The sequence below is a fragment of the Orbicella franksi genome, chromosome 6 (assembly GCF_964199315.1).
Source record: "Orbicella franksi chromosome 6, jaOrbFran1.1, whole genome shotgun sequence".
NCBI lineage: Eukaryota > Metazoa > Cnidaria > Anthozoa > Scleractinia > Merulinidae > Orbicella > Orbicella franksi.
The window spans coordinates 19630353-19643116 of NC_138150.1; the positions used below are offsets into that span (position 1 = coordinate 19630353).

At 36.7% G+C, this 12764-nt stretch overlaps 1 protein-coding gene across 1 annotated transcript in view; it reads left to right on the forward strand.

Annotated features, from left to right (window-relative positions):
* LOC145489481 (dynein axonemal heavy chain 12-like) overlaps positions 1-1784 on the forward strand; it is a 2507-nt gene extending 723 nt beyond the window's left edge. Inside the window, exons 2-3 of the mRNA XM_081468463.1 lie at positions 199-288; positions 983-1784. Coding sequence (XP_081324589.1) covers positions 199-288; positions 983-1189 — 297 coding nt within the window. The 3' untranslated portion in view covers positions 1190-1784. The remainder of the gene's footprint in view (positions 1-198; positions 289-982) is intronic.
* The last annotated feature ends 10980 nt before the right edge of the window (positions 1785-12764 follow it).

Below are 12764 nucleotides of genomic sequence, written 5' to 3' on the forward strand. Positions count from 1 at the left end.
TATCTCTTGTTGTGATTGTTTCGTTGCACAACCTGCCTTTTTTGAATGGTCTGATATAATTGCTTTTGCTTTGGCCGAACAATCACAAATCTGCTCCATCTACAGATTTGGGTCAATTTTCATATTATTGTCTGTTGTTTTATTAGTTGATACGTTCGTTTATTTAATGAGTGTTGTACAATTTCTTTTTCTTTTCAGGGTTTATTTTTGGAAGGAGCTCGTTGGGACAGAGACCAAATGGTGGTGTCTGAATCTCTTCCTAAAATTTTATTCGATGCTTTACCTGTGGTATCCTTTTAACAATAAATAAGCTGAACTGTTTGTAAGTTAATGCATAGCATCTAGTTTTACTGACGAACAAATTAGGGGCCCACAAACGGAACGAACGGACGGGCGGACAGGCAAACGAACAAACGAACGAACGAACGAACGAACGAACGAATGAAAGAAAGAACGAACGAAAGAACGAACGAACGACGAAAGCTCAAAAAAGCACTAGCTTTAATAGAATTAGTTTGGAGAGCACACAAGAATATCAAAATTCAACGAATTTCTGTCTTATAACCATAGCTCAAGCGAAATTCGTTTAATGAAGTCCTCTTATTGAAAACGTCACATTCGGCAAACGTGAGTTTTCACAATCTCATCATGAATGAAAGCAAGATGAAGACAGTTTAAAATCTACGTAATTTAAAATCTACGATTTAAAATCCATGTATAACAATAAGATGAATACAATTTAAAATCTACACAAGTTTAAAAGACATCTGTTGACAAACGAGTTTTTGTACCTCTCAGTTCTTATCTGGGAGAGTAGGAATTCATGTCCCTTTTTCTTGACCGTTTTGCCGGCAACAAATCTTGAAGTGGGTGGTCTTTCGTGGTGGTGATCTTGTTGAACAAAAGGTGATCTTTCTGTTCAACTTAGTATTGGGTATGTTCCTTGTTTCGGTTTCTTTCTCCTTAACTACACCTCTCTCAGATGTGGATCATTCCTGGTGAAAAATCCACCTTTAAACCCAAACCAACTTACGCCAGCCCAGTGTACAAGACAAGCGCTCGACGAGGGACTCTGTCGACAACTGGTCATTCGACAAACTTTGTTATGTATGTAGACCTGCCTTCCAACAAACCCGAGAGGCACTGGGTCAATCGAGGCGTGGCACTGCTCTGTCAGTTGGATGACTAGTGATGCGTGACTGGTCACGTGTGATAAACATCAAAGGCTTACTATCGTGTGGGTTTTTCCTTTGCCAATTTTTTTTTTGTTAATTTTTGGAGTGTAAAATATCTGACTTCAGTAATTGTTTATTTATAAGAGAGGTAACTTATTGTCATCGCAGAGTGTGTGTTAAAACACATGAAATTTTTTTGCGCCTCATTATAACACTGCTTAATTTGTTCGTGTTACATACATATTGTTAAATTGGTTTATCTGAAGGTGTTTCTTAAATTTGCATTTATACATGAATCCTGACTTCTGGTCAAACAAAGTTCTGCTTATACAGACTTGATAACCTCGCTTTGAGTTAAAAACGTATTTATTGTAGGAAAACGAACGTGGTTGCAGAGCAACGCAACGATATACAATGCCTTTGATTTACTTGTATATAACCAGAGTTATTTTTGCAGTGCATTGGAATTTAAATTAAAGAGTGGTGTGTTACCAGACTAAATCCAAACCTATTTTTATATTCAGCAAGAGTGTGAACTCAACCCGCGTATGCTAATAAACTGTTATGGTAAAACGAAAACACTTGACTAGTTTATTGCATTACTTATTTATTCTTGTTTTCTTCCCACTGGGGTCAGGGTGAATCAAGGTAAACAGTCTCAGCCAGACATAAAAAATAGTAATTTTGGAGTTATCCTTCCGTATTTACATTTTACTGGTACATTCTCATGCAGGAATGCTATTTAACGCAAATAAACCTCTTTAGATCTTTTTGACGTATATTAGGCGTAAGGAGAATTGTTTAAATTAAAGAAAAAAGCCTCTTGCCAATGAGGACCTGTGCGCACTACGCCGGAGAAATTTGAAAACGTAGATTTATTTCTACGCCCTCACTAATCCATCACGAAATCGTAGGTTTTTAAAAACTCTCTTCAACCCAGAAGAATTTGAAAACGCCGGTGTGCGTTTCAGTGTGGACAGAGAACATTTTGAAAACGGAGGTTTTCGAAAACGTTGACGTTACGATAATCATGATGTTTCGCCGCTCGAGTTTTCTTCAAACACAAATCCAAAATGACCGGTGATTGTTGCATTTTCACATTTCCCTAGCGTAGTGCAGACGGAGCCTAAATGTTACATTGTTCAAAATTCGTTTCCTGTTGGAAAGCAAGGTTCTTTAAGTAATATATCAAACACGAAAGACTGTGTTTGACCACATTTTCAAACACCAAGAAAACAGTTGAAAATACGACGCATAGAGGAGTATTTTTGACGAACTTCGAGGTGTTTGGAAATGTGGTCAAACACTGTCTTGGGTGTCTGATATATCTTCTCAATCGGAACTATAACTAAGAAGAAAACGGAGAAGTAAAATCGTAAAAATCTATGCAAACTAAGATCAGATATCCAAACATCGTCACGGTCATGATTTTGAGAAGCCCAGTTAAGAGATTATAAGAACGGACGACGCCAGAATTACTAGTTTCCTTTATCTCAGTTAATATAATTAGTTACATGAAAATAATACCAGGAATTGGTCTTTTCTAGCCCTGATAACTCAAATCCCCGGTTGTTCGAATCTTTAACTCAAACAGAAATTTATAATTACAGTTGGCCCCGGCTATTTCGAACTCGGTTATTTCGAATTCCCCGTTATTTTGAACTAAAAGCCATTTCCAATTTTTCGTTTCCCCTGCGAGTTCGAAATAGCTGTGTTCCACAGTATAAATTCATTGCGTTCGTTAAACGCAGTCCTAATGCAGACTTCAGTCAAGTTTCATGGGACGGTTCACCTTGGTACGATCTTGAGACACCGATTTGGCCGCCCCACAGCAGGGGCGAAACGAATGACATCATCGCCAATTCGTGTCCATCTGCTACGTCATTCTTGTTCTCTTTTGTGCTTCTCTCGTTGTTTTCGACGTTTTGGAGTCTTTGAACTGGTTTTTCACTCTGATTGCATTCGACAAAAAAGGGAATGCAGTCCCAATGCAGACTAGAGTGATATTTTTTGGCCGCGCGAAAGCAAATTACATCATCGCAAAGCACGAGTAAAAACAAGATGATTTGCTTTTTAGATCGTTCGCGATCGCTTGTTTGTTGTTTTGATTCTGGACCGTGAGTGGCCTCTTTTGGCAGGATGCGACATGAGGTGCTTTCGTTACATAACTGGGACAATTATTTATTCTGTTCACGACCACGACTTTCAATCGCCTTGGCTTTGGGATGTTAACCGTGGGAACACCTATATTTCATTGGCTATATTTTGAGTACATTAAACAAATTTTGTTGACTTTAATTACTTAGTTCCAGTGGTCAAAAATAGTGCAGTATTCAATGAAGCTCAAAATTGAATCGATGGATGAGTACTCTGAAGCCAAAATCTATAAGAGTAAGCCAGAACTAAGGAACAGCAATGTAAATGCTGACTATTTCTATTCATCAGCGGAAATATTCGAATCAGTTGCCAGTTGCACAGAGTTTGTTTACGATAAACCACAGATAAACCGGCACGTAAGTGCAAATGCCAGCTGATATTTGTGCTTCCAGCTTAGAATACTAGGTGTAACACAAATGTACTTTTAAAAATTAGCCTTTAAGCTTAAAAATTGCCAGTACTTGTGACTTACGAAACTGGAGCCGCCACGCAACGTGTCAACAAGGAAATCAAGGAAATCAAAATACAGGCGAACCTCTATTAAGCGGCCACTTATTAAGCGGCCAACTTTCATTTGGCTGCCAGCGGCCAAAATCCCGGAAAAAATTGTCAGCTAATAAAAGCCTCTATTCAACGGCCACCTCTATTAAGCGGCCGAGGTCAGCTTCTTGCCGTCCCAAGGGTGATTTTGTTTTGTTTTATACCGCTAACAAGCAGCCAGTTGTCTCGTCCCCCAGAGTGACTGCTTTTTAGAGGTTTGACTGTAATCTACAGAAAAATAGCGGACTTTGTCATTATGTTACATCTGTCTATAAAACTTCAGCTGTTCACAAAGATAAAGATTTCAGCAACAGAGAGCTATTTAAGTTAATCACAGGCGTAGAAAACGAACTCACTCATAATCTTTGATTACCACTATTAATTAACGTCTAATTTTCCCCTTGGTAACTCGAACCCTCAATATGTCTAAACTCTTGCTAACTGCAAGGCACCTTTTTGTCCCTCCACCTCGTACTGTTTCTAATTAACCCTCGATAACTCGCACTTTTGCAGTGTAATGAGTAGAAGGTCGTAGAATCGCTTTGGTATTATCGGCGGAAATAGTTTGGCTGTATTGTAGCGTAAGAGACTAACTAACAGACTCTGCTTAAAAAGAATAATTTGTTGGAACTATGCAAGGACCCACCAAGCTAGTCTTCTGCTGTATTGTTTGGCTCTGTTTTGTGTTATTCCAGGAATTGCATTCCTTTGTTGGCAAAATATCATTCCAGGTTTACTCTTTTTCTGTAACAAACCTGATTGAAATGGATATCGTTTAATTTTCTAATTTTTTCCGCTAGGTTAATTTTGTTATTAAATTTTTGTTCCTCTCTTCCGTAAGTCAACTGTACATTCACGTGACCGGAATTAAGACCCGCTGACCGGTATTGGCGCTCGCAAGTTCAGCCGCCATTGTCGATCTCTGCAAGAATGAACCCAACAAGTAGAGCAGAAGTTGGCTTTACAACTGTTAACCGCAAGTCACAAGCGAGGTTTTGAAGCAGCACTAGTATTGTAAGGTAAGATTTCCAAAGTAAGACTTTTTGTTACCGAATCTGGCGTCGTAAACGTCACTGACCATTTTCAAAGTCAGCTTTAATCGTCGCTGTGCGAGGCCCAGGTCGCTCGCTACCAATAGAGCTTCCATACATGTAGGACCCCTAATCCCGCACGGCCCCTCCAGGGAGGGGAAATGATTGGAGACCAAATAAACAGCTGTTGGCGGCCAGGGACTTGGGCTCCGCACACAACTACTAATGAGTCTTATTGTAAAGAAGAGGGCCTCGCAAGTGGAGCATAAAAAAAAAAATCACACTAAAGGGGCCACAAAAGTAACCTGAGATCAGGTGGGTTTTTTTTTTCTTCTTCTTATTCTTTCTTTCTTTCTTTCTTTCTTTCTTTCTTTCTTTCTTTCTTTTTTAATCCTTTTTTTTCTTTTTGGAAAGGGAGAAGGGAATATAAGGGAGAGAGGGTATGATCGCAGGTTACCCAAAAGGGAGGGGGGAGGGGGAGGGTGTTCTGAGTATCACATCCCTTTAATTTTTCGCCTAAATATTCTGTATCCCGTTAATTCCACTCGCAAAAATTAGCGATTTTGCTACTCGATATCCCCTTAATCTGATGTATATATTCCACATCCTATTAATTTTCCCTCAAATATGCTTTTCGAGCCCGCAAAGCTATTTTTTAATTAATCTGTATCTAAAAACAGAGAAGTGTATACTTCTAAAACTTCTTATATGAAGAGAAACTCTGTTCATATTAAGAATATGTGAATAAAACAGCTCTTGAATCATAAGGTTTGAGATTCTGCTACGACATTTCGGGTGCGAACACATTTCGGGACCCTTGAGAAACGGGCCTTGGAGCCGATACACGTGACGACATAGTCGGGAAATGCATTGGAAGGGAGTGCACGCACGAGAGAACTCATAGGTGAGAACAAACTCATAAATATAATTTTGTATCTGTTTTGAAATTTTCTTTAATCCTGACAATCTGGTTTACTTTATGAGTACTAATTCTTGTAGCAATTTTCCACCTTTCCAAGCAATCAGTTTTAGTCTTCCTTCGATAACTTGATGATTTACCATAGTCGTGTGTATGTTACAGTCTTTAAATCATCAATGAGGTGCGGTGCTGTAATGAACAGGAAACAGCAAAAACACAAGCAAATTAAAACGTCATTTGATTTGAGCCGGAGATCACACATGATGGGACTGCCAACTAAAACTAAGCAAAATATATTTTTTACAGAAGCATGTGGCCTCAATGGGATAAGTGATAACTTCATTTTTTTTTAATATATGATATCAAAGACATGATGATTTAGCTGATTTTCTGCCGAGTTCCTAACACCTGTCAAGCTTCACTGTTCACGAAGTTGAAGGATTATTAAAAACGTGAAGTTTGCCCGCATTACGAGTCAGTCTCTGTCTGAAATTTTCCCGTAGTTTAAAAAAAGTCGCTACATGTCGTCGCAATTTGTTATGGAACCCATTTCAAGTCACTTGGAATGGTCCTTCACTCGTTTGGTGAGTCTTCTTTCGATAGACGCGTCATTTCTGGAAAGTTCAACGTCAGATTCAACGAAGATTTGATCGTTAGCTTCCGCTCCTAAAGGTCTTCTGAGCCCAAGCCAAAACATGACCATCTCAAACTGGATGATGGCAATCATTAAGTACGAAAACCAGCTGTCAGTGATGAGTTTTCCAAATGTGACGAGTAAAACTGCAGACGCAAAACCAAATCCCACAACGTCGAACATCATCGCTTTGATTTATGTTTCTTGCAGCTCGCAACGGTGACAACGATATTGAATTTTTCTCTGGAGCGTTTTTAACATCAGATTTCGCCCGAGAGAAAAACAACATCATCGAAAACATCAAAAAACAGCTTCGCTTTGCTTTAAAACAAAGGAAAATTGATTTACGTTTTAACAATATGATTAGTACAGGAAAAAGAACCAATGAAAAATCTTTCTGTCCAATATTTCTGATCTTTCATTGGCCGGCCTACAAAATAATTTTTCCATTTCGCTCATTCAAAACAACAATGATTAAGACCGGAAAGCGACCGACAGATAACTAGCATTTCCTCCGATAAAATTTGCATGCTTTTGTTCATGTTGAAGTTAGCAGTCCAAAACAAAACACGCCAAAAACAAAAGCTATGGCCACCTGGTCCGCAAAACATATGTGCAACTCGCGAAATGACCTCTGATATGAAATTAGGTTTGTTCAACACGAAGCGATGTGCTTAGCTGATTTTAAACACTTATTGACTTGGACACGCTTCCCTGGGACTCATTTGAACGACGTCACAGTATCTATTTTGGAGTATTTACAAAACGAAAAATTTAATTTTTGGAATGACAAGCAGTTACGCGAATATAGGTCCGCAATTTGTTGCCTGTACAAAGACTGAATCACGTTTAAAGATTGAACATTTGCTCAAGCTAAGGTGGCTCAATAGGGTAATGATTTATCGCGTTCCGCGCGGTAGTGCTATGTTTTGAAAGCCGTTTTTGAATTTTTTTTTTAACACCCAGTCCCCTCAAACTTATTAAATGTAATAAGCAATGATGATATAATGGTTTACTATCATCTCTGTTAAAATCTTAGCTTTTAATCTTGAATTATAAAAGCCCAAACAAATGCCTTGTTTACCGTTTTTACGGCTTTATCTATGATTTTCTTGAATTTCCTTTGATGAAATCTTCCAATTTTTTTACAGTACATTAAGCCCGGAGGGATACGAAGTTTAAACACGAAAAAAGTAGGTTTGCAAAGGCAGTTTTTTTATTTCGATATATTAAAATTCAGCCTAAAACAAGAGACCTCAGTGCGAGGCTCTGAGGAATAACTACAGAGTTTGTGGGGTTTATTCCCCAGAGCCTCGTGCTGAGGTCTATTGTGTTAGGCTGAATTTTAATATATCAAAATTGGTCTATTTATGTCGTTTAGCACTGCGGAAAAACTGGTCAGATAGATTTCCCTGAAAAATGAGCTCCAACTAAAGTAAATGTTTATTACCCGTCTGCCAAATTTTACGGAATTTCATGTTTCATTCAACTTTTCAACTTTTCAATGTACTAGGACCTTTTTGATTTGTATTATGTTTCCATAAAAGTGAAGAACAAGTGAAAACGAACATGTAGCGCCTTAAGTAAGAATTAAAATTTCCGGGACGAGGTCTGACCTAGGGTGTACCTATATTTACGATGTTTAATTGCCTGTGAAATGAAATGAAATATTTTTTAACAAAAAAAAAATACATTTGGGCGCCGAAATTTTTAAAAAATAGAGGTAAAATTCTTTAAAAAAGGTGTAAAAAATGCTAGGATCTCAAACATCCCAAACTTGCAATAACTCGAGGGGACACATCATTGAGAAACTGGGTACGAAATCATTTGCAATGTGACAGAAGACGCGGGACGAGTGATTAAACTTGACTTTTAATTAATAATTTTCTTAAGCCAAAAAAAAAATAAATAAACAGAGTGGCTACAAAACTGTTCATGATGTTTTCGGAAAGAGTATAAAACAACTTATTTGTCTGGAGCAAATATAAAAAAATAAGTCCGCAATAATATTAAAAGAAATTGTTTAAAAATCTTCCGACAGATTTGATAAAAAGTAAGACTACCATTTTGCATGCTTTTTTGCACGCGTTAAAGCCGCAAATTTTTCCAATGGTACAGTGCACTGATTTTCAGCGCCCTTTTTCAGCGTGGGTCAGAAATTTCCGCGCTTCTATCTTCTGCATTTATTACAATGCAAACGAGAAAACTGTCTTTATAAAGGGCTTTTTATGCAAAATGCCCCAAGGGATGAAAAAATGTGTTCTCCGCAAAAAATATGCGACGTATTAGTCAGGGATTTGCTCGTGCTTGTAATCCATATTCATCACATCACATCTTGCAGCATGTGCGTCAAACTAAACAGTTCGCGGATGTGTAAAGACCGTTGGATTCATCTCCTCCTGTCCGGCGCTGTTTCACAAGTTCTGACCCTTAAAGAAGACGAAACAAAGATATTGAAACCTTCAAATTAATGGTGAGTAAATATATATGCTTTAAAACTTTTAGTTGCTCCTGTGCCAAACGGAAATAATTCACATCTTTTGCCTGAGCATACGCGTGCCTTGGTTCCGTCTTTCGTTTGTTGCAGAAGCTAGTTGTTGTTGGCGGCGCTTCAATAATTTAGGATGAAATTTTCTCACTTCTTTCGCGTTGCAATGTAATTTGTGAGAGCAAAGTTTCAAACGTAACCGTTACCTTCTGCCTTTGCAGCAACAGTGTTCCTTACATACGCGTTAAATTTACCGCAGACTCTTCTTTAAGAGGAAAACGACGTTACCAGAGTCAATTGTAGAAAAAGATTGTTTTCAAATTGCTGTCGTCGAACAACAAGCATAACTTTAGCAGAGAGCAATATTTTATGTCCAAAATGATTGCCGCAGTTTTGTATTTTTGTAATGTGTGGATATTACAGTAGTCTTGGTTTTACGCTCTGTTGGTATGACCTAACGTTATTATTTGTCTTTTCCATTTTAGGGAGAATAAATGGCCAAAAGGAAGAAATGAAGACCGAATCTCGTCGTGAAAACTTGGTGGATCATTCAGTGTGAAGGAAGACAAGATAAGAATTTCATATTGAATTTCCGATTGAAATGGTGGCAATATATTCGAGACTCGAATTATTTCAATTATTAGTTTCAAACATTTTCGCTTTTTTAAAGTTAGAATAAGACATTGCTCGCTTTTGTTTTGAAAACCATGTACGTCATTTTCACTAGCTCGTTCGTCGAGGGAAAAGTTACTGGCGTTTTAGACTCAAGCTAGGTTGAGTACTTGAATATAATTGCCACCTATTTCTTTATTGCAAGTGGAGTTTTCACTTCGTTTTCTAAGTGGCTTTCCCAAAAGAAAAATTTCAATTCTTAACAGTCAAATGATCACAAAAGCAAGGCATGCGCGTACACTCTTTAAAAATTAGATAAAAAACAAGAGGGTCTATGGTTAGAGGGTAAACAAGGCGGGGGAAGGTGTTGGTTGCTGGGTTGGACGAAAAACTTAAGTCTTTCCTTTGATTGGATGAACTTGCTTTTATTTAAATCATTTAGGATGCGTTTAAAATTACAGTATCAAATTAAATGGGTATTGTCATCGTAAGCCACTGGAAAACTCCTTTACTTGCTCATAAGTACTGTTTGTGAGTGGTTAAATAACACGAAGCTTTTTAAGGTGGCACTGAGACTTTGCTAACGGGATTTTAATTTTCTGCTTAAGTGCTGGGGAGCTTTTGATCTAAGAATTCATTTGAAGTGGCTGTCGCACGATAACCGATGTTTTCATCATTATTATTATTTGCAAAATAGAGTCATTCGTCCCAAAGTAGTCAGTAATCATAATTTTCTGATATTAAATGTTCTATCGATTACAAACAAACTTTCTCAAAGTTCACAAGTTAAAAGGAATCATCCACATTTCATATTACAGTGCTAAAATGTTTGGAGATTTTATGCTTTGGTTAATGCTAAGTACTCTGACTCCAAAATAAGTATTTAGAATCCATTTGTCCTCTCATTACAAAAAACGGAGCGAACAGTTATGATCAGCCTATGTTTTCACCAAAGCGTACAGTTGGTTAAAATGGATTACAAACTTCCAATTTAACGAAGTTGAAATACAAACCACATTTATAGAAGAAAATGGAAAAGAACAGAACATTCAATTCAGTTTTTTCAGTTCATTCATCGTTGTTGTATATTTTACTTTCCTTTTCATATTCATATTCATTCATCTCAAAAATCTGCATTTCAAATCTAATTGTCTTGTTGTCATGAGAACACTGAAACTCGCCGAGGAAATCAGGTTACGCATTTTATCTATAGCATACAATTAACTGACAATGTTTCATATTTATTGCTCTCCATGTCAAATTATGTCATATCTTAGTCACCAAAACAAACATTTTGAATTCATTTCTTCAGGATTCAGGATTTACGAAGCACCATTAAACTTGCAGCAATCCAATTGTTGTGTTTAGGGCTCAAAATATTGACTTTGTCCATCGTTTCTTCAATCAAAATTCACTTTAGTTCTTGTCTCCAAAATAAGCATTTCAAATCTATTTGTTTTGATGGATTACACACCCGCAATTATTAGATTTTCACAGTCCTTAGCTATTGTTTGTTTTTTACCTTTTTTTTTTTGAAGTTTTTTTTTATAATAATCATTTTCAAATATAATTTTTTTGTTTTTGTGAAAAAATAACTTATTACAAAACAACCATCATTAGGGATTACATTGGTGGCTAGTGACACTGAAATAATTTCCCGGAAAATTCACGCTTATATTAAAATCCAAAAATTTCAAAATTCAAATATAAGCGACATAACACAAAGCCTGATTTCATTTTTCGCTTGTGAAACCGGCTTTTTCGTTGCAAAACTGTACTTGGATTTCTAATGATTTAAACCTGCACAATGTTGTACCACAGCCACTTCAGAACTTAAGACAGTTTTCCTACTCGGAATTTTCATCTATAAATTATTTTGGCTCGATTAACGTTTAGCAATTAATTGAAATCAAAAGTGCCACCTTCATAGCTTCGTGCTTCTGCAGCCATCAGTAATTCAACTACGTTGTGGTCGTGACATAATAATAACAATAATAATAATAATAAACGAATCTTTAGACAGGACGAATCATTTGAAGGGCTCTCCATAAAACTCAAGCCGCTTTATTTCTTTTGTTTTTTTTTCTTTAACGTGTAACAGTGACTGAGGACCCATCTTCGTTGGGGATTTCCTCCTTCCCTGTAGTACTTTAGGCGTATTCAATTCTATTCGTGAAACCTTACTTCCTGAATGGAGAACCCTTCATAGTTCTGCTATATAAGTATTGATAGTTGAGCACTTTAAAATCAATATCTGGTCCATAGGGATGTTGCGAAAGAACGCACGTCAAAGTTCAAATTATACTTAGAAAATCAAAACGTTTTTTAGCAGAAAGGCTATAAGAATAAATTATCAATCTAGGAATATTGTCTTGATGTACAAACAAATTATCCGAACTAACATGAAGAAAAATCATTAACAGTAAGAATAATTATTATCTCGAACTAAGTGTTTCGGATTTAATTGCAGAAAACCACCCAAAAATTCGAACGCTACAGATTATTGGAATCAAACTTCAGTCGTGTCACACTAACGTAAAACCATCAATGTTTCATATTTATTGTGCTCCATTTCAAATTTTGTCATATATTTGGCTCAAGATAAGCATTTTGATTGTCTCGATGTGCGCCAAATTCTTAAAACTAAAATTAGAAGAAATGTGTAATTATCAGTGGTGAGATTTAACATTTAAATCTCGGGTTTTAAAGCATTGAGGATATTTACGAAGCACTCAAAAATGATCAAGTGTTTGTGTAGGAATAAAACTGTACCATATTTACACTAGTTTGATGGCAATTTATTCTTTCCAAAATAAGCATTTTGAGACCAATTGTCTTGTTATGATGTAAAAGCTATCCCCAAGGCAAAAAGTTCCGAGATATTTTATTTCTGGCTGACAATTTCAGAAATTTACTGTTTGACTAAGAACGATTATCTCAATGTACACCAAATTCCCAGAACTATCGAAAAAGAAAAGTATGAGAATCATGAATGAGATTGAACATTTCGAACTTGAGTCAAGAATTTACGAAGAACTATCAAAATAATAAAACTAGTGCTTGTATAGGCATAAAACTTTATCATATGAACGTTACTTTCCAAGATCCAAAGTAAGCACTTTGAAAAAATCTCAATCCAATTGTCTTGCGGTGATGCAAAAATTAAACTTCAGAAAGAAAAAAAACGAGGTTAGATATTTTATTGCTG